At 41.4% G+C, this 20,364-nt stretch overlaps 2 protein-coding genes across 2 annotated transcripts; both read right to left on the reverse strand.

Annotated features, from left to right (window-relative positions):
• Positions 1-3,633: 3,633 nt before the first annotated feature.
• ptges3b (prostaglandin E synthase 3b (cytosolic)) lies at positions 3,634-9,053 on the reverse strand. The gene is made up of 8 exons (XM_049023128.1): positions 8,830-9,053; positions 6,866-6,979; positions 6,324-6,393; positions 6,123-6,221; positions 5,685-5,774; positions 5,390-5,446; positions 4,682-4,709; positions 3,634-4,507 (listed from the first exon to the last, which is right to left on the reverse strand). Coding segments are annotated over exons 1-8 (480 nt in total). The 5' UTR covers positions 8,832-9,053; the 3' UTR covers positions 3,634-4,487.
• Positions 9,054-10,640: 1,587 nt separating this feature from the next.
• Positions 10,641-20,315, reverse strand: LOC125747721 (nascent polypeptide-associated complex subunit alpha-like). The gene is made up of 8 exons (XM_049023170.1): positions 20,185-20,315; positions 19,573-19,648; positions 14,000-14,085; positions 13,825-13,902; positions 13,345-13,491; positions 12,637-12,765; positions 11,079-11,201; positions 10,641-10,986 (listed from the first exon to the last, which is right to left on the reverse strand). Exons 2-8 carry the CDS (start codon positions 19,640-19,642, stop codon positions 10,972-10,974), a joined length of 648 nt encoding a protein of 215 aa, XP_048879127.1. The 5' UTR covers positions 19,643-19,648; positions 20,185-20,315; the 3' UTR covers positions 10,641-10,971.
• Between the last annotated feature and the right edge of the window lie 49 nt (positions 20,316-20,364).

Below are 20,364 nucleotides of genomic sequence, written 5' to 3' on the forward strand. Positions count from 1 at the left end.
GAATCCTCACAGGGATTAAAAACATTACTATTTTTAAAACATTACTAGTTCGTGCTCGACAGGAACAATTGGCTTTTCCTCCTCTTGTGCATTACTTCCAGGTTGTGCATGCTGAGTTTATCTTTCTTGCCGGTTTGAAACTATATAATAAATGTTAACAGACAACCGGTTCAATTTCGTGCTCAAACTTATGCGCAACCCGGCGAGGGTCGCGGTGGCTGCGACATGTTTCGTTTGTTTATTGCAAAAGTTGCTTGCAGAATTTCGAAAAGAGAATATAAATGATTCTCTGCAGGTTTAACTTTGTTTATAACATCGGACAGTACACATGTACGCATAAGAACCACCAAGATCTTCTTATCTCCTCCATCTATACATCTTCCACAAAACGTCTGCGAAGCACTTACCACGACGCAGGGAAGTTACCATGATGCTCGCCGCACCCATCATTTTAATTAGGAATATTTTTAGCAAACGTACAGGGTCGGAGCCTATCCCAGTAGACAAAGGAAACAAGCAATGGACACACTAGATGTCAAATATGTACGATTTATTATTATTATTATTATTATAAACAAATATTAATATTTTAATAAAATATTCCACTGGTGCCTCTCATCTTCAGGGTTGGGGGTCAGAATCATAGCTTATCTGGTATGAAAATTGCATTTTGTGCGGGTTTCCTCGAGGTAGTCGGTGTCTTAATTGTTCATAGTGTGAATGTGCCCGGTCATGGACTGGAATCCTATCCAAGGTTTACCTCTGCTGTCTGGGATAGTCTCCAGTCGTCGTCCCTCACGCCCAGACCGAAATAAACAGTTAGAAGATGGACTGAATAGAAAATGAAAATAGTAAATGCAATTGTGCCTATGTTTATAGTTAATTATTTATGTTATTCATATAATAATTAAAGGTAGTGTGGTGCTTAGGGAGGCCGTAGGACCCGACGGGAATCGTAAACAGCGTTTTCGGGTCTGTAGAACTAAAACCTCTCTAGTCTCGGCGTTTTCACAGGAAGTGATGCCGAGGATGACAGAGGCGAGGCTGCGACCCCCGGGGTTGGGGTATAGAGCGAGAAATATAATATTATGCAGAAGATCATTTATTTCTTTTCTTTTTAAGGCCCTGATGCACGGAAAAAATAGATTTTTTTTCGACGAGCAGTAGACCTTCGCTGTATTGTGATTTCAGATGATATGTATGTTACAAACCTATACATTGTAAATCCTCAGCCTACATCGCACTGGGAGCTATTAATAAAGAGCGGCTATTACGAGCACCCTTTGTGACGTAATGCAAAAGTTTTAAGTGAGGGTACAAATTCAGAAGAATCCTCAAAAAATTGCCGGCGTGGCCAATTACTAAAACCACTGTATATGGGCCGACAGTATATGTATGTAGCCTGCTGTGTGACATGTCAAGTAAAACCAAATATATTATACATCCATTGAATATGGCGCAAGCATATATGCTTGCTATGTGCAAGCAATAATGCATGCACATTATTAAAAAAAAAAAAAAAAACATATATCAAAATGAAACATGAATATTATGTGATCATGATTATATGATATGATATGTATATGATCAAAATTAGTTCCACTTACTTGGTTAAGGAGAAGATCAGCATTTTTGCTATTTGTGTGTGGCTCAATAGGCTAAATCTCTACGCTTGTGATCAGAAGATCACCACTTTGAGCCCCAGCCTTGGCAGGATAGGCACATGTGTGTAGGCTCTTGGGCAAGGCCCCTACCCCCCAGCTCCAGAGGTGCTGCACATAAAATGACCATGAGTTGTCACCCCCAAGCTGTGGAGGGCAAGATGGGGTTGGTGAAGAGAAGAAACATTCCAATGGACTTGTCCAAATGGTAAATAAAGTATGTTTGTGTAACCCAAGGGTTATAGATGGATGTGGACCGTAGCGACGTGTCCCTACCAATATTCTGGGAACACTATGTATTTTTAGGCAGGAAGGGCAATCAGGCTTATTTGGGCCCTACCAATGCTGAGACCTAATCTATGCCTTTGGTTTTAAAAGAAAGCAAGTCTTTAGCATCACTATACAGAAGCTCCTCTACTTGCGAACGAGATACGTTCGGAATGGTCGTTCGTAACTTGAAATGTTCGTAAATCATTATTCCATGTAATTTTAAGGGTATACGCAAGTACAAAGAACTAGTATGCTGGGAGTACGCAGGCTACGCTGCTGCGCAGCGGGAATAGCGGCCAGAAGTCGTACTAGGCGGAATTGGCGCACAGAAAAATAACGTGATGTTGCGGATAGGAAATGAGAGCTCTCGGAACACAATTTGGACTTACAGTCCTCTTCGTTCGTATGTCTGAAAGTTCTTAAGTTGACATTTTGTAAGTAGAGGAGCATCTGTATTTGATTGCATTTGTGCTGGAAATACAGGCCTCTATGGGACAGGGCAGCCCTGTGGTCATTCCTGTAGTTTACATCAGAAGTAATGTGCTACCCAGCTAGTGATTATATGAACACTAGGCAAATGCTGTGTGATAACAGGCAAGTATGTGGCTTCACAAATTAACACTCTGTGCCCATCACATAATGATATTGCTTGGCTCAAATCCCATAGGAGGCAGAGTAATATCACTATTGGGCCCTTGAGCAAACGTCCAAACCCCAAATGCTCCTCCAACCCTGCTCTGATTCTCATTTGCGCATTGTTTTGGATAAAAGCGCCTGCTAGATAAATGTAACAATCTGTTGAAAAAAATGTACAGTATAGCGATGCATGATTCAGCAAGCTTGTTTGTGTAAAACGAAATACATAATATGCTTTTGCCCATGTCATTTGGGGTTCTACATAATCCAGAGTTTAGTGCATCGCAAATAAGACCAACACAAGTGCCTTCATGTCAACTTGTTCAACACTTGCATTCAAGAGATTTAATTTGTAAAACTTTATTTACATTATATTCTACTGACAAAAGACAGTTATGGCTCCTTCCATCTTTGAACCTGGTCGAGGACGATCTGAGGGTGAGAATGAAAGTGTGGCTGCATATAGCACATGGGTACATCCTGAATAGGATGTCCATGCACACTCACACCCACTCACTACAAGGCTATGCATCACTTGAAGAAAGCCATGTGACACAGGGAAGGCGTGAACACACTGAGCAAAGCTAATAGAGTGGTGTTGTTAATGAACGATTCATTCTTTTAAATTAATATATGATCTTCCTTGCTGCACTGACTCCATTTTCTTCAGCGAATTGATTTTTCAGCTGGCTCACAAACAAGATCGTATAAGTAGATCATGTTATTCATCACCAAGATCTCTCATCATTCCCCATCCTCTAGCGTAGCAATGTACAGAAGTCTGAAAGGCAGCATGACAATTTGTAAATTATTTCCAACTTCAAACCCCAGAGGCAACAACGCTAATCATTAAGCCACCGTGCCGTTCAACATGTGTATCCACTTCTAAGATCCAAATGCCATTTTGTCATTATAGCATAGATTTCAGTAAAATGATCACGGGTTACTACATCACTACTTTAAAAAGTGTTGCTTCATTAATGGAAAAGTGCAAGAGACCAGCCTTTAATTCATTGTAAAATAAAGAAATGTACGTAATGCACATATCCTCAGGAAAAACACATCATGAAATAAATCAAAGTTTATTAGAAAGATAGACAATAAAAAAGTCCTCCATTGCATTCAAGCTGAAATTACTCAACCAGTGATGAACTGATAGGTTGATATACATAGTAAATAAGAATATCCCGGCTACACACACAAACTTGACAGTGCAAATACAATTTGGTCATGTTTAGTTACCTTTTAATTCTTCAGATTCAGATGTATTAGTATAGGCTTTATTCAACTGTACATGTAATTGAAGGGTCAAAATGTACACGAGTACAGGCTTCACAGAGCTTTCTGTGTTTTACCGGCATGTGGTCAACTGTCAGACCTGCTTCCCTTTGCAATGTGGCAGAATCACTCATGGAAACCAATCAATTACCTCTCAGACAGACAGCAGCACTACATAAGCATGAATGCTTAATACACAAAAAAAATCATCAATGAGAAATTTAAGACTATTACAACTGGAAAAGAGGAAATTACTATAAACGCTGGAACATTTCATACTGATCAATGCAACTTTAACAGTGCTTAACTTTTTAAAGTGTGTCAAGGGAACATACAAAAGTGGGATCTGAATTAGACCCCTTTGCTAATCTCTCCTCAGCAAAGCCATATACTTGATTAACTATACATTGTAATACACCGTGGAAACATGAAAGTACATCATGGTACATGCAGGATAGAACCACAGCACTGATGGAGCTCTGTACAGTATGCATATCAACCCTCAAAGCCTTTTTGAAACCGTTAGGAAAACTGACTTTTTGGATGCAACGAGGACACCCCCCCCTCAAAAAAAAAAAAACAAAACAAAAAAAAATTGTGATTTCTCCAAGTTGTCACAAGAACTGTGGAATAATGGTGACTTTACTCCAGGTCTGGCATTTCTGAAAATAAAAAGATTAAATATTTCAGCTTTCTGCTACCAGTAAGCAGAGTGGAAGAAACTCCATTTGACAACAAAATGAAATCTCCAGATCAATGGCCATGCACAACCAAGTCCAATAAAAACGAACAGGCTTAATTTTGAAAGGAAGTATTCTTGTGAAACGCAAACTTACTTTCATCATCACTATCTGCAGATTCATCCTAGGGGTTAAAAAAAAAAAGTGGATATAATCAGATTAACATTTTAAATGCTGCAGACTGACAAAACTGTGCTTCTAATATCCGAACAAAACTTACATTAGCTGTTAAAATTAAAACTACATTTTGTATCCTACTAGGGAAAGATCAACAATCAGCTTTCTATTGATCTAAAAACAGTACTATTTAATATCAGGTAAAACTGATGTTCATTTAGGGCCGAGTTATAGTCAAACTCAAGAGAGGGAGAAGCTTTAAAAACCTGACAATGAAATTGTTTCAACATAACCTAAACTAGTGCATCCATGTTCACAGTTACGGTGTCTAGTGATGAGACTGACTATATAAAAATTACAAAATAATGATGCACATACAACTCAGTTTTCCCTTACATTAAATACAACTCATAAAGCAAGCATGTTTATAGATTTGTAAGCAGTAAAGGCAGCAAGCAAATATATATGGGTTTTAACACCTTCCCCTGCTTTAAACACATACTGAGTACATCGCATACTGGGATGCTTTAGGAGGAATCTCATGACTGAACCTGGAAACATGGCCAAACAATATTTCCCCACATTTACCATGACTTTCAAAAACAATACAAATTAACTGTAAACAAATACAATTCAAAAATGATAGCTATACAGACAGAAACAGTAAAAATGTAAAGTAAATCATACATCTTCGGCCCCATCCACCTCTGGTAGGTCATCCTCCCCGCCCATGTTGTTCATCATCTGCAAACATTACACACAATCAATATTCTGCAACACTTTTCCTAAATTTCTTCATGGCATTTTCAGATCGCCAGTATCATTTAAATTAAGGTATACCTTTACATCAGAAATGTGTGTAATGTCATCATTGAGTGACCACGAATAAGTTCCGTAAATCCTATTTAAGACCGTTAATTAAAAAATAAAAATCCACCCCATTTTAAAGGAGTCTTACACCAGCAAAACTTTGTCCCCATACCTCAGAGAAGCGGTCAAAGTTAGACAGCTCTTCATCTGAATCATCCTCCCAATCCTTCCAGTTGTTGAAGTCAACACTGAGCCAATTGATCTGTGGAACAGAAATGAATCTCTCACAACACTGTGGAGTGATGCACAAGTATGTCGAGCAACCCAAGTTTTACATTTGACAAGAAAATAATGTCAATTTTAAATCAGTGAGTGAAACTACTTTCCACTAGCATCAATATTCAGAACACAAAGCCAAGCAACCCTCCGAGACAGACATAGGCGGGCTGAGAATAATTAGCAGTTAGGGGATATGTACTGCAGAGAAGAATACATTAAATGTTGTTCAATTTCAGTGCACAAAAGCTGTTGGAGACTTACTGGTAGTACATTCCAACTACAAAAGATTAGTTGGTCTTCTATAGGACATCAATATATACAAAAGCCACACCTTTTCTTTCTGTTTTGTTAGCCTCGGCCACGATTTCCCAGACTCCGCCTTCCGTAAACAGCACAACACGGATCGATCTGTACGTTTGTGTTTGGATTCCTATATGAACGTTAAAGAAACACTCAGTCATTATCTTGCCACAGAAGCAGCACTGCGAGTGAAATCAAAGAAAAGCAGCAGTGACATAACAGTAAATCTTACATTTTGATCAATTGCTTCAAACAGGTCAATTTCATTCTGATGTTTAACGTTATCGAGGCCACCAAGACAACTGGAAAAAAAAAACACACACAAACATAATATTGATTCAGCACAAAATAGCAGTACATTGGGTGCAGAAGTTTAAGGTCAAATAATGGGTCGACCTAAACACCGTCTCAGAATTTCACGTGAGGCTACTGCAATCAAATCAAGCACCATATACACTGGAACTCGTAAATTCAATGCTGCAATACAAAAACAGCAATCTAATACAAAGGTCTTTGATTTAATTCCCTACACTGTTTAGCAACCCTACTACTGCAGTGTATACATATTCATTTGATGGTTACTTTAAAGCATTTTAAAAGACTAATATTCATTGTCTTAAAATGCTAATATGAGAGTGCCAAAAAAAAGAGGCATTGGTAGAAAGTAAATTCAGCACACATCCACAGCAATCAATGTATCATGTAACCATACACCTGAGAATCGTTTTGATAGATGTCCTTGATTTGATATTGAACCAAAATAATGAAACTTACCTGAAACCAAACTTTGATTTTTCAAAATTTACTTTAACATCTTTACTGTCCTCTACACAGAATTCGATGAAGACATAGTCCCGTCTATCATACCACTTTGCAGTTGCAGGCTGCCTAGAGATAGTAGAAATAAATGAATTAGGAATCAGCATGATGTAAGGCTTTGAAATGCAGAGCCCAAACGCGAAGGAAAAAAATAAAAAACTTGTATTTTGACATCACCATAGAGCACATTTACAGAACAGCACGTTTGACGGAATTTCAGAAGACTATAAGCTCCGATTTATGAGAGGGTAAACAATTCTCATTCATGTTCTTCCTTCCTCCCTTTTAATTTCATACTACCTTTACGTGACAATGGTGCCCTCTTCTGTTCAATACAGAATAGCACTGGTCAACAGAGCCGGGTTCGCAAGGTTAAACACCTGCACATTAAGGGATACACTACTGCGAATATTTAACAGAAAAATAGTTTTCGCCGAAACTTTACATTTCACCTTGAATACGAGATGGGCCGCCCTCTAGGTACAATACCAAAGGGCACCCAGTTGATACACCACAGTACATTTTTCATGTTACAGTAAAACCCTAAAAGCTGTGTCGTTCTCATTTTCCAAAAAGTAGCATGGAAAAACACGCGCAATTACACTATCTTCTTCCAAAACACAGTATGTTTTTCATCACTAATTATTGCGCTTTGAACTTGTAAGATGGTTGGTATATCTGGATTTGTTCTTACCACACGTACAGTGACAAATGAACGCACACGCCCAAGTTTACAAAATGGCATCATCTATAAAATTAACTGGTACTGTAGTCCTGTCAAGGCAAAAAACGTAGTACAGCCAAACCAGCTAGCACGAACCTGAGTTGGGAGGTAGTACGCTAACGAAACAGTATACATCAAGGAGGAATGTTAACGTAAATGTAAAGGGTTGGCGGTCAAAGTGCAAACACAAAAAATAACGTGCTCCCCACAAAACCCCAAACCATAGAAATTCTAGCGCGTTTATAACGCGCGGCTATGCGCTTCCCCCATAAACAGCACCAGCTAAGGTTACTGTGAACTGGAATTATAGAGCCGCCGATTAACTGTATTAGAGAATGTTCCAGAGTCACCACGGCAACGGGCCCTAGCCATGTGACTACCCAGTTACCCAGAATTTCACAGCGTAGGGAACGTGCCTTAATAAAACTACTAAATAAATGGATGGATCGTTTGCCCAATATTATATTAGCCAACGTATACTTAACGGCGTACCTGTCCTTGGCCTTGTAGTTAGCCCCCCTACTATGTTGGATTTTAAATTACAACACTGCCTTGTTAAATGATTAGTCGCCCTTTTACATTTTATTTTTGGTAAATATATATGCATCAGTTATTACATAGCTGATCAAAATAATTCAGATAGTTGTTTGACATTCATCTAAGAAGCAAAATGGTAAACATTCCTTTCAGTTAGCTAGCTAAGAAGCTAGTTAGATTATAATCATCCCACGTTCTATCTTGTTCTGGGGAAATATATATATATTATATATATTTATATAATATATAGATATATATATTTCAAAAGAACATTTTATATTTAAGACGCCTAAGCAGAAAAAAACGACTAAGCATGGTGCTATCTATTTAGAGATTTTTCTTAGAAATGCAATGGCTAAGCACATGCTAAAAGACGTTCTGGAGCGCACGTTGAAACCCACCCGATTTCAAGTAATGATTTGAATACGACACGCTATAATTAAGGACAATAAACCAGTATCCTAAATGCACTGTGAAGCGAGGCCTACCGCAAATTCACAGCCTGCACTGCTCCCGCCAACCACTGAACGAGTGTACCTGTATATGACAGACATCACGAATAACCCCAAAATCACAAGGAGCTAGCATGCTATCGAGCTAAAGGCTGAAAATCCACTGTTTAATTGTGCCATCGTTACCCACACTCCGCACAACTTACATCTCGAAGACTAATTTAATCTTTTCTTGAACTGCAGTATCGCCCCTGTGGATTGCCTTGCTCGACTCGCTCTTTCACTACACTAAGAGAAACGAGGGAGAAAAGCGAATAACGATATAGGCGACTCCACACTCCTCGCGCGTTTCTTTTTCTCGGTCTCGCGCAATGACGCAGCGGTAGCGCTAGACGTTTCTAGATCATCCACTATGGCCGCGCTGACATGCAGAAGGTGGAACCTCTGCGCGCCCCGCCCATGACGGCGTGATTTCCATGGCAACACGGTGCAAAGTTCTTTTACACTGAAGGCACACGCCGACATTTTCAGGCGATCTTGCTAACCTGTTGTTGCGATTGATTCTTTTAAACACCGGGAAACCACATCGTATTCTGTTTTACCCAATAGTTATGTTCGTGAAGCATTTCATTGAATTTGCCAAATGTTTATAATTCGATTTGGCAACACAGCATTGTTGAATTACCCCAGTTTATGGGATGTGACTCATTTTCTCGATTAGTTCATTCAACTATCTTCGGCGGCCGGCCAGTATTTAATTACGCCTTGTTCTGCTTTAACTGTCGCAAGCTTGTATTTTTATTAGCAGGGTTGCAAACTCTCACGCATCTTGCGTGACGCTCATGCTTTCACTCTCAAGCTCACGCACGAAATCTTACGGCAAATCTATATTATTCCTTTATCAGCCTAAATCAGCTACGTCAAAAACCAAAGTTGGCAACGCTGTATTAGTGATATAGAAGACAGCAGAGTGTGGGCGGTCTTTAGTTATTTTTTTAGCCATCCATATAATATTATGCATATTTATATGTCTGAAAACATTACATGTGAATAGACTCAAAAATACAACATTCTACGTTTTTGACCTTCTTGTTAAAAGATATCGAATCTTGCAATGTATGTAAATTTTTCCCCAAGCTTCATAATTCTTTCAATATTTTAAAAGCTTACATATTTATATGACTTACATACTACTTTGCTTAGCTACAAATCGCGAACTGTTGTATTATTAAACCTAGTAAGATGTAACAAATTGCTTGATTGGTAATAACAACTGAATTGCATTTCACATTAGTATCCCCTAACAATTTTTTGTAATACTACATTATATTTGCATACTTAGCAGACATACAATGAATCTTTTTTTTTTTGTGGAGGCAGAGAGCCGGGACAGCCAGCATCCCTGGCAGTTAAATGTTAAAGGCCTTGCTCAAGGATACAGTAGTCATATGATTACCCTGATTTTTAACTTATCAGTCTTATATATGATAAAACAACACACACTTTGATTTTGTGCCATGGAAATTCAAATGCTTTATTGGAAACAAAATATCTGCCTTTTGATAATTACATTGTGTTTGTTCCTTTATTGTTCATATCTTGCTAGAAAATGAGAAACTTGACCGGCGTCAGTATGTTGGTACTGCAAGAACTATTAAGGAAATAAGTTCCAGGTTAAAAATATGTTGGCAATAAATTACACAAGGATTACGTCACTCTACCCACAATGTGACTTATTGTAAATGACTGCATTTCAGTTGTTTACATTACATTTAGCCGACACTTATCCCAAGAGACATACAACTGAGAAAATAGGGTCATGCGGTCCCTGGAGCAATCAGGGGTAAGGGCCTTACTTAAGAGCCCCCATAGTGAAGTCACTCTGCTATCCATGGGATTTGAACCAGCAAGCTTCCAATCACAGACACAGAGTCCTAACCCATAAAGCGACAATGACTGGATCTAGCCGGTGGGACTGGCGCACTCAGATTCAAAAGATTTTGATCTTAAAATTCACAACTGTTACATTCAGTGTTTATTCTGTCAATCCACAATGGACATGACTATTATAAAACACAGCACAATTAATAGGAAAAAAGGCTAAAGAAAATAAGGGTGTGAACATCCTTCTTGGGTGTGTTGATTTCAGATGTGACTGCAGAGTGCATTTTCTCTTTAAGCCAAGGACACTAATGTGAGCAGTTTTTTTTTGTGAAAAACAGATCAGAGCAATTGCCCTAAGAGAAACCCAGATATGGGGAGGTCAGAAGTCACGAGGTTATAAATAATACAAAAACGTGGTGTAGATTCATCAAGTTCTTGAAACACCATGACTCAAGTCGATGCGTCTACATAGTCAGCTCCTGTAAAAGGAAAAAAAGTGTACATGTGCAATAATTCAATAAATATAATAGATGCAATAACAATTTCAGAAGTATGACATGTACATGCTTACCATGATGGCATTGACAATGTCGTTGTTGTTGTTTTTAAGGGCGCGTACAGCCTTTGCCCGAGACACATTCGCTTGAGACATCACCAGCTCAATGTCCTTCACCTCCACCCCAGTCTCATCAACCTACGAGACACAAGTTTCACATTTACACATCCAGGCATTTTATGTGGTTGGAAAAATCACCAGCCTGCAAACGCATGGATCAAACTTAATTTAAAATGGGATTTGACACACAAGGATAACCAGTTTCAGGGATTTCAGGCAGATAATATTAAATGTGCATCAGCGACCATGTTGGGTCTGTTAAATGATTTATGATTTGAATGTCTATATGGTGCGTGGAAAGCTTTATTTTATTTATTTTTTTAGTTTTTATCAGTTTTTATTTAGTCCAACAGTTTCAGGAGTGATTGAGTTACATTTCAGTGCATGTGACAAATCTTCTTGAATCTTGTAAGCACTAGATATCTGGTATTTAAATTGAACATTTTGACAAAGTGCTCATTGTACTGGAAGGAATAACTGGTGGTTTTCAGGCTACCCATTACTGCATGACAAAAAATCTCCATTAGGCATCCCCGAGTCACTTATTTTAAGCATCAGGACTAGTGATTGGTCCACAGCGGCCAATAGAGAGACTGAAGGTTTCCTGGTGGGCTGCTTAGCCGTTGTGACGTCAGAAAAATTTTTTAATTTGTCATTATTTAGAGCCAGTGAGAAACAAAATTTTTTACAACTTTAAAATTCTCCAGTGCTTTAGAATGTTAATGAGCTCTCTCTCTCACACACACTTTGAACATAGTGCATGGTTGCAGAGGTGACAACTAATCACTTGCTATTGCTAAATCACTGGAAGACTCTCAAACAACGGATGTTTGAAAGAGACTAGGCTGGGCTGAAAAAGTTTGACTGCTTGAACAGTCCAGTATGTCATTTATTTATGTTTCTTCTTGAAATGCCAGCAATTAATTAATCAGGATAATAAGACTTGAACTGTGGCATTATTTATCAAAGTTCCCCCAGAATGAAAACAAAATGGGCTGGTCTTGGGCATAAACATGACTACATGACTGCAAATGTGACTTAAGGACCATGGATTGTTTGGCCACTGGACCAAAGATTTCCAATACAGATGGGTCAACACAACTGTGATTCTGTGTGCGTGTTGGGGTCAGATATACATTACATTGAGTACTGTGAACATCAGTGACGACCTGAATAGGGGGTTCAGTTGGGTGCTGAACAGAATCTGTGACTGCAATCAAAAAGCTAAAAGAAGCCAAAAGACTTCTGCTTAAGGTCAGGCCTGGGTAGGGGTGAAGTATGTCATTCTTGGGATTAGGGTTTTGCCCATAGAAATGAATGGACGGCCCCAAGAAAGATGAGTGCAGGTCTATGTATGTGTACGTGTGCATGTTCATATCAAGGGGATAATTTAAAGGGCCTTTCAGCATGTAGGAGTGCAACAGTGGGTTCTCATCTCTCTCACACACGAACACACTACTGTTTCCCGGTTCTTATTTTACATCCAGACCTCACTGAGCATCCATGTCCTCACCTCCTCCTCTTCGCTCTCCTCCTGCACGGTGGGTGTCTGCGTTTTCTCCTGGGTACTTGAGGCCGCTTCGCCTTGGACCTTGAACTTCTCCGCTGCTGCCAGCTGGGCCTGCTGTGAAAGGTCCTCGATCTGAAGGCAGATAAATCAGCATGTAAGGTTGACTTCTGCGGCATTTTTGGCATGGGAGAGATGCCCTTGATCCAAGGCCATTTCACATTCTTGAAAGCTTTTGATGATAAAACGGTGGAAGTTCTACCAGGAACAGGCCGTCAAGACATGCGTGATGTTGCTTAATATACCAAAAGTGAAGCTGTTCTCAGTGGATTCAGAAGATCAGAAAACAAGGCTCAGACATGACCTATTTCATCTAACACATTTGTAACTGCACTTGCTGAGAAATTTGGCCAATGAGGTATAGAAATGTCCAGAAGTGGTACGTTCATTAACATCTTGAATTAACTGAGCATGGCCCTTAACCCCCAGCTTCAGGGGTGCTGCATGTTGACTGACCCTGTACTGTGACCCCCCAAGCTATGGAGAACTAGATGGGGTAGACGAAGAGAATCATTCCAATGTAACAGTATTCATACTTGTGCAAGTGGAAACTTAAGGATTCATTTATTTTAAACATCGATAGAGTGTGACTTTTCAGTGATAACTTGCACTACCCATCAGTAAATTATTTTTAAAACCTGAAAAAGTCCTTACCTTGGCTTCCCCAAAAACAATATAGGTGTCTGATGCAGGACTCTTGTAAACATCTGGCTTAGTGATGACAAAGAGGATGTTCTTTGATTTCCGGATGGTCACCCTGGTTATCCCTGTCACCTGTCGCAGACCCAGCTTGGACATCGCCTGGAACACATTTGGAAAGGTGATTTAGGTAATGCTCCGGGGGAGGGGCTCTGTGGGTTAGAACTCTGCGCCTGGGATCAGAAGGTGACCAGTTCTAAGACAGTCGGCAGAGTCATGCCACTGTTAGGCCGTTGGTCCCAGTTTCTCCAGGGCCCCCGGATGCTATCCGACCACACGCTGCGACCTGGAAATTTATTCTCATCACACTGTGTCTCTCTCTCTCTCTCATGGACGACTAGATAAGACAGACAAAAACACAATTTCCTCTTGGGGATGAATGAAACATTACTATTCTACTGGTACAATACGGCTCCTTCATAGATCAGGTCCTACCTTGCGCGCCTTCTTTTCACTTCGGCTTTGCTTGGCTTTGCTAACGGGTTCCTCGTCAATCTCTGCAGCTGCTGCAAGCTGAAAACAATGCAGTGAACTAAGGCCTAAGCGTGAGGATTAGTGACACGTTCTGGAAGCTAAATGACGCTGCCGCTAATGGGCAAAAGGGTCGCACCTGCGCTTGCTGCGTCCGTGTTTGTGTCGAGTCCGGCTCCTCCAGTTCCGGTATGGAATCATCGCTGTCTGATTCCGTGCCAGAGCCTGTTCAGCACCCAACAGATTGTATTCAGGTCATCACTGATATTCACAGTACTCAATATGTTAATATTAACAATATGCCACTGCGATATCTACCGAGTTATTCTGAGGGTTTTGAAAGGCTGGTCAGTGGGTCGAATCCCACCCCTACTCTGTGTGTGTGTGTAGAGAACAGTCATGGTCAAGAATACTAGCACCTGTGCATTCCTTTCCGAAAATGCACCACTTCTCCCAGAAAACTGTCGCAATTACAAATGCTTGGGTATTCACATTTATTTGTTTTGTTTGCAGTGGAACATTCCTAAAAAGGAGGAAAAAGTCAAATGTGATACCATTTCATACAGAACCCAAGAAAATGGACCAATCAAAATTATCGGCACCCACAACTCCATATATGGCAGCACACCCTTTGGAAACTATAACAAATAAGTCACTTCCTGTAACAATGACACTTCCTCTTACACCTCTACTGGGATCTCGGACCACCCTTCTTTTGACTACTCCAGATCGCTCAGATTTTAAGGGCACCTTCACCCAGCTGCTGCGGCCTCGACATGGTCCTGCTTTCCACAATTTTGGTTCTCAAATACTCAGAAAAGTCTTGGCTCTTCCTTCTTTCCTCCATGCGGTTCACACAGACACAGAGCCAACTTTCCTCCATTTAAATTGGTTGACAGTGGGATTTCTACATTTCCGCCACCTGTTACTTGTCCTGTCTGTCCTGGGTATGATGCTAAACTGCATCTGGCCCTGCAAGCACCTCCAACTTGCAAGGAAAAATGTTGGGGGTCGGTGGCAGGATTGGCACATTTTATGGCAGCTACGTCCAAACTGGCAAGACACCATTCTGCTCCGCTTCCTCTGCTGCCAGGGGATCTTCGTGAACTCTGCTTTTTGGTGGCAGCACTCTCTGAGGTGCGCAGACCGGGGAGTGGCCAGATCTCTGTAGGTGGACACACCCACTTTTGGTCTGGTCACTCTGATGGCTGCCATACTCAGGGAGTAGCTGTTGCTATGGCAGATCAGCTCCTCCAGATGGTGTCTGATATCACTCTTTTCAACGAGTATATTATGAGGCTTAGGCTATGTCACTCCTTGGGTGTCTTGTGTGTTGTCTCGGTGTATGCTCCGACCGCAGTGAGCGATGTCTCATTGAAGGGGACCTTTTACTCACAACTTCAGTAGATGGTTGATGGGTGCCCACGAGGTGACACTCCTTTGGTCATGGGTGACTTCAATGCAACCACTGGCACTGAGAGAGCTGGTTATTGTGTCAGGTCCCATGGGTCTGGAGACCGGGGTGAGAGAGGCTCCATGTTCCTCAACTTTGTAAAAGGCCAGGGGCTGCGGGTCTTGGTAACCTTAGTAAGATCCGAAACCTCAGCTCCTCCAAGGCTGTCAGGTCTACGCACTGAGCCGCATCCAATACTGGTAGTGCAATGAAGGAGATCGATCACATCCTCTTCTGCAGAGACTGGAGGCTCTTGAACTGCCCAGTTTGTGAATTCTGACCACAAACTTATTGTTGCTACTCTAAAGACTCAGCTTAGGTTCAGCAGGCCACCACGTACATGGAGAACCAGGTTGGACTTGGCCAGATTCCAAGATCAGGCTGTTTCTGATGAGTACCCTGGATATTAGAGAGGAGTTGCAGCACAGACTTGGTGTAACTCCAGTCTGTACCAGGAACTGAGGAGGACGGCTGTGAGGGCAGATAAGGAGGCGTCTGTAGAGACTAATCTGCGAGCAGGTGACACCATCTGTGATTTAGTGACCCACGTCCTGCTTATGGAGGAATTACGTACATCTGAATCTGTTCCTCGGAGATTTGTAGTCAGGGCAGGTGATGGAATGACACTGCAGTTGTAACCTGCTGGGCCAGCTGCTTTGAACAGTTGTTTACAGCTGATCCTCCAGCTCCGACATCACTGGGTTCATGATTCTTGAGGCTGATCCACCCGTCAGCAGTGAGTTTGCACGGGTGGTGAATCAGCTGAGGGTAGGGAAGGCCACAGGGATCTGTGGTGTCTGAGGTGAACTTCTCCAGGCTGGTGGTAGGGCTGTCCTCCTAGCATTGCAGGCAATCTTTGCTTCCATTTAGGAGTCAGATGTCATCCTGAACTGACTAGAAAACGAGACTTGTAGTCCCTGTTTGGAAAGGGAAGGGTGATCACTTGGATTGCGGCAACTGCAGGGGGATGACAATGCTCTCAGCGCCAGGTAATGTCCTTGCTAGGGTAATCCTCAACAGGACCCGTAATCACTTGATCGCCTATCAGCGACCGGAACAGTCTGGTTTTATGCCTAAGAAGTATATCATGGACCACATCCTGACACTGAGGGTTCTCATGGAGCGTAAGCACAAATATTGGCAGAGGTTTCATGCAGCCGTTTTTTGATTTTCATAAAGCGTTCGACTTTGAGTTGATCGAGTTGGCCTGTGGGACGTCCTGAGACTTTGCAGAATCCCCCCCCAAGGTTGCTGGACATCATGGCCGGCCTGTTCACTGGTGCCGTGAGTGCTGTGCAGAGTGGAGGGAGAACCTCCGCATTCTTCCCAGTTCATTTTGGGGTTTGCCAGGGGTGTTCTTGCTACAACTCTGTTCAATCCCTGCAGGGCTGTGGGGTCCAGCAGCTATGGGGCATCTGCTGGTGAGGAAAGACTTCCTGATCTAGAATTTGCCAATGACCACCAGTCAGCATTCCAAGGTGTTTCGTCATGTGGTGGGTGCATCAGTGCACTGCATCAGTGCACGCTCCCCAGCCTGACTGGCCTGACCTGTTACTAGCCACAGGCGAGTTTAAAAAGTCACATCATGACTCAAATCCAATTATTTCTTACAATTTTGGAAAAGGTGCCAATAATTTTGTCTAATACATTACTGGGATGCTGTGGGGAACGATACCAGATTTAGCTTTTTCCCCCCTCAGCCTTTTTGTGCTTTGCCAGTGCAAACAAAAGAAACATGTTGATACCAAAGCATTTGAAATTGCAACGGTTTTCTGGAAGAAACAATGCATTTTCTGAAAAGAACGCACTGGTGTCAATATATTTGGCAATGACCATGTATATTCCCTATGTGTGGACAGGTTTCCTCCAAGAGCACAGTTCCCCTCCCATAGTCCAAAAACATGCTGCTAATCAAACTGTCATCTCTAAAATGTTCATAGAATGAGAGTGCAGGTGTGAATAGGCTCTGCAGTGGACCAGCATCTTGCCTTAGGTGTCCCCTGCGTATTGCTGGGACAGGTTCCAGAATCCCCATAACCTTGTACTAGACAAGCACAGGGATAATGGGAGCATCTGAACGTTAATGTTTATTACTATCATAAGGACATATATCACTACCAGATGAGACTGCTTTGTAGGCTACATGGGTGCCTTTAGGGGTCTCCACATCTGATACTTGCTTAGTTTTTATCTCCAAAAGATAGATTTAACTCAAAATAGAAGCTATTTGCACAATCGCACGACAGCTCTCCGATCTGAGACGTGTTTTTGCGACATTAAAGCTGAACGTTAATACAGGAACTCAATTCCTTGCCACTCAATGGGAGAGAGCAGTGACTTATGCCCGCTGTGACATCATGCTCATACCTTTTGCAGTGCGAGGAGCGCAAGAACATACGAGGGTGATGGTCTGGGAGTATTTTACACTTAACAGCAACTAGCAGCAATTTACAATCTTAAGTTTTGAGTGGTGGGAGTAGTGTTTAGTGGAAAACCCCTCCAAATAAAGCACACGCAAGTGTGCGAGTAATATGAAAGAAAGCAATGGATGATTCGGGAGTCGCTAGTCTGGGCTGTTTTGTGATACAGGGTGGCTGCTATTACAATGAAGTGTAACCGCTGATACCAGTGGGAGAAATACTATGGGACATTGTAAGCATTCGTGACTTGCATTTCCTCATTTGGAAGATAATCAAACTGAACTGCAAATGCCTCAAAATAGCCTAAACAAACAAGGTGGAACAGTACGTTACGCATGTTTCTAGTAGCCCAAAGATTTTTTTGGCATACATTTTTCCTCTGCATTTACTCATTTATATATTTTAATAATGTATGAAATAAATAATATTTTAATATAATAAATATACAAGTAAAAAGAGCTCTTGTATTGGAATCAGTATCGGTAGGAGCAGTTGTGTATCGGAATTGGATCAGCTATTTTTTGAGGGGAAAAACAGGAACAGGAAGGAAGGAGGCTGTAGAGGCCTCTACCAGCCAATCAGACACCAGGTTCTTAGGGCATTTCAGGAGCACATCAGGAGAAGCAAAGATTACAGCAGATGATGACGGACAGGGCTAGATGATGACGGACAGGGCTAGAGGATGAGCAGGATGAGACAATCTTCTGGAGATGTGCACGTGTGCTTAGGTGCACCAGAACGGGCAGGGCAGGGATGCCAGCAAGAGCAGATCCAATGATATCAGTTACCTTTATATCTAGCATACAGTGAGATGAAAGTCTCCTCTCCTGGTTGAGGTTCGCAGTGATTAAAGGGCACCAACTTAAAGGGATAGTGCATCCGGGGCAGGTTCTCTAACCCTGGCAGGGTAACACATCGTCAGTAAGGATGATGTGTGTGCAGGGACACTCCAGATGAAACAGTAGGTACTAATGAACCTGTAATGCTTGATTGGGAATTAGTCACTCTTTGCATTTCCCAGACTAAGCCATCTGGAGATGCACCCCAGACTGAGATGTAGACTAATTCACCTGACGAGAAATGAAAGGGTGTATCTGGGGCTAGAAACGGAGCAGATGCAGCAAAACCAGTTGACCTGTCCACATCTGGGTCACATCTTCATTAGAACAGAGGTATAGTTCCAGAATTTCCCCCAGGGATCAATAAAGTCTATAGTAATCTACAAGCACATGTTCCTGGAAGCAGAGGAAGAAATAGCTGAAGCAGATAAGATTAAGGGAAGATACAAGGGGCAAACGAACAATCAAATGATAAAAAGAATGTTTCATTAATAAACCTAAAAACACGACACACAAAAATGTAAGACCGAAATTACATATTAACCGATAAATCGAATAAGCACTGCTCAAAACATCCTGACAACCACAGGCCATTCCGGAATCTTAATACACCCGTAAAAAAACGGTAACACAAAATTGTAACCGCTCCTCTTTTCAGCTAATCACATTTTAAAGGAAGAACAATAAAGAAGAAAATGAGCAAAATCTTGGGCGCAATCATTATGACCAGAAGGTGGCGCTAGCTACATCTATACGAAAAATCAATTGGTTTTGCCGTTAAACCTAATACTGAACAAATAGATCATTTTTAATTGTACATTCGTACAAAAGATTCAGTACTCTTCTAGGCATTATGTTGCCGAATGAGGGCATGCCAAATTTCAATTACTTTTCTTATTGACATTTATTCGGAAGTCCACTCGTTGGATTGTTAGACTAGCATTTTGCATTTGGTCGAGCTCAAGCAGAGATTGATTTCAGCATGCGGGGACATACTAACCGGTTTCCACTTGAGTCTGTTGCATCTCCCGCTCCGTGGACGGTACCGTATCTGTGGCCTGGCTGGGCATACCTGTCTATGGGAGGTTTGGGTTACTTGCCAGATTAAGGGTATACAAATCTCTCACCAGCAAAAATGTAGTTTGCCAAGGATGAATTACACTTTCATCAACAGACACGTACAGAACCCTCCACATGGCTGAAAGTCTTGTAAAACTCCAATATATAGACTTTACAGACATGGATATATCCGTTTGCAAAAGCTAAGATAGCTCGATAGTTTAGATTCGTACGTTTCAGCAGCACACTGATAAGCTAAGGTTGATGAACCAATGACCAAGATTAATTTCAGTTTAAGTCAAGTTTTTTTTAACATTTTTATGTGAGATAATATCTTCATATTATACTATACAGTGGTAAAAAAAAGAAAGCATTAGGAGAACGACCGCTAGCAATAACAGGGAGGTAATGAATTGTGTATAATGTACTCTCTAGCTAAAGAAAATACTGTGAAAACGCACAAAACAGCCAACCAGCTAGTTATTGTACTAAAACACAAGGGAAACCCTGGAAGGAATTAAGAACTAAAAATATTCACAATCAAATCCCTTACTTCCGCGAGAGTTCAAGATCCCAGGCGGCTTGAAAAGAGGATTTGACCCCGAGTGTTGCATAGTGTTTCCGGTTCACCGGCGTATTCCACATTGCGCATGGCAGGAGCGATCCTATGGGAGCGATGCCCGGGTGGAAAGGCGGTCCGTCACATTGTATCGCTTCACACGTGCGATATTCT

The sequence above is a fragment of the Brienomyrus brachyistius genome, chromosome 8 (assembly GCF_023856365.1).
Source record: "Brienomyrus brachyistius isolate T26 chromosome 8, BBRACH_0.4, whole genome shotgun sequence".
In the NCBI taxonomy this organism is placed as follows: Eukaryota; Metazoa; Chordata; class Actinopteri; order Osteoglossiformes; family Mormyridae; genus Brienomyrus; species Brienomyrus brachyistius.

What these genes read in the sequence shown, in the direction of transcription:
- ptges3b (XM_049023128.1), bottom strand. An exon ending in AAATCAAAGTTTGGTTTCAG is followed by an intron (nt 6,394 to 6,865) that starts GTAAGTTTCATT and finishes TTTTTTTTCCAG; the next exon opens with TTGTCTTGGTGGCCTCGATA. An exon ending in TAACAAAACAGAAAGAAAAG is followed by an intron (nt 5,775 to 6,122) that starts GTGTGGCTTTTG and finishes TCTGTTCCACAG; the next exon opens with ATCAATTGGCTCAGTGTTGA.
- LOC125747721 (XM_049023170.1), bottom strand. Translation starts at nt 19,642, where the DNA reads ATGCCCAGCCAGGCCACAGATACGGTACCGTCCACGGAGCGGGAGATG. An exon ending in ACAGACTCAAGTGGAAACCG is followed by an intron (nt 14,086 to 19,572) that starts GTTAGTATGTCC and finishes GGTGCTGAACAG; the next exon opens with GCTCTGGCACGGAATCAGAC. An exon ending in AGGAGAGCGAAGAGGAGGAG is followed by an intron (nt 11,202 to 12,636) that starts GTGAGGACATGG and finishes TGTGTCTCGTAG; the next exon opens with GTTGATGAGACTGGGGTGGA.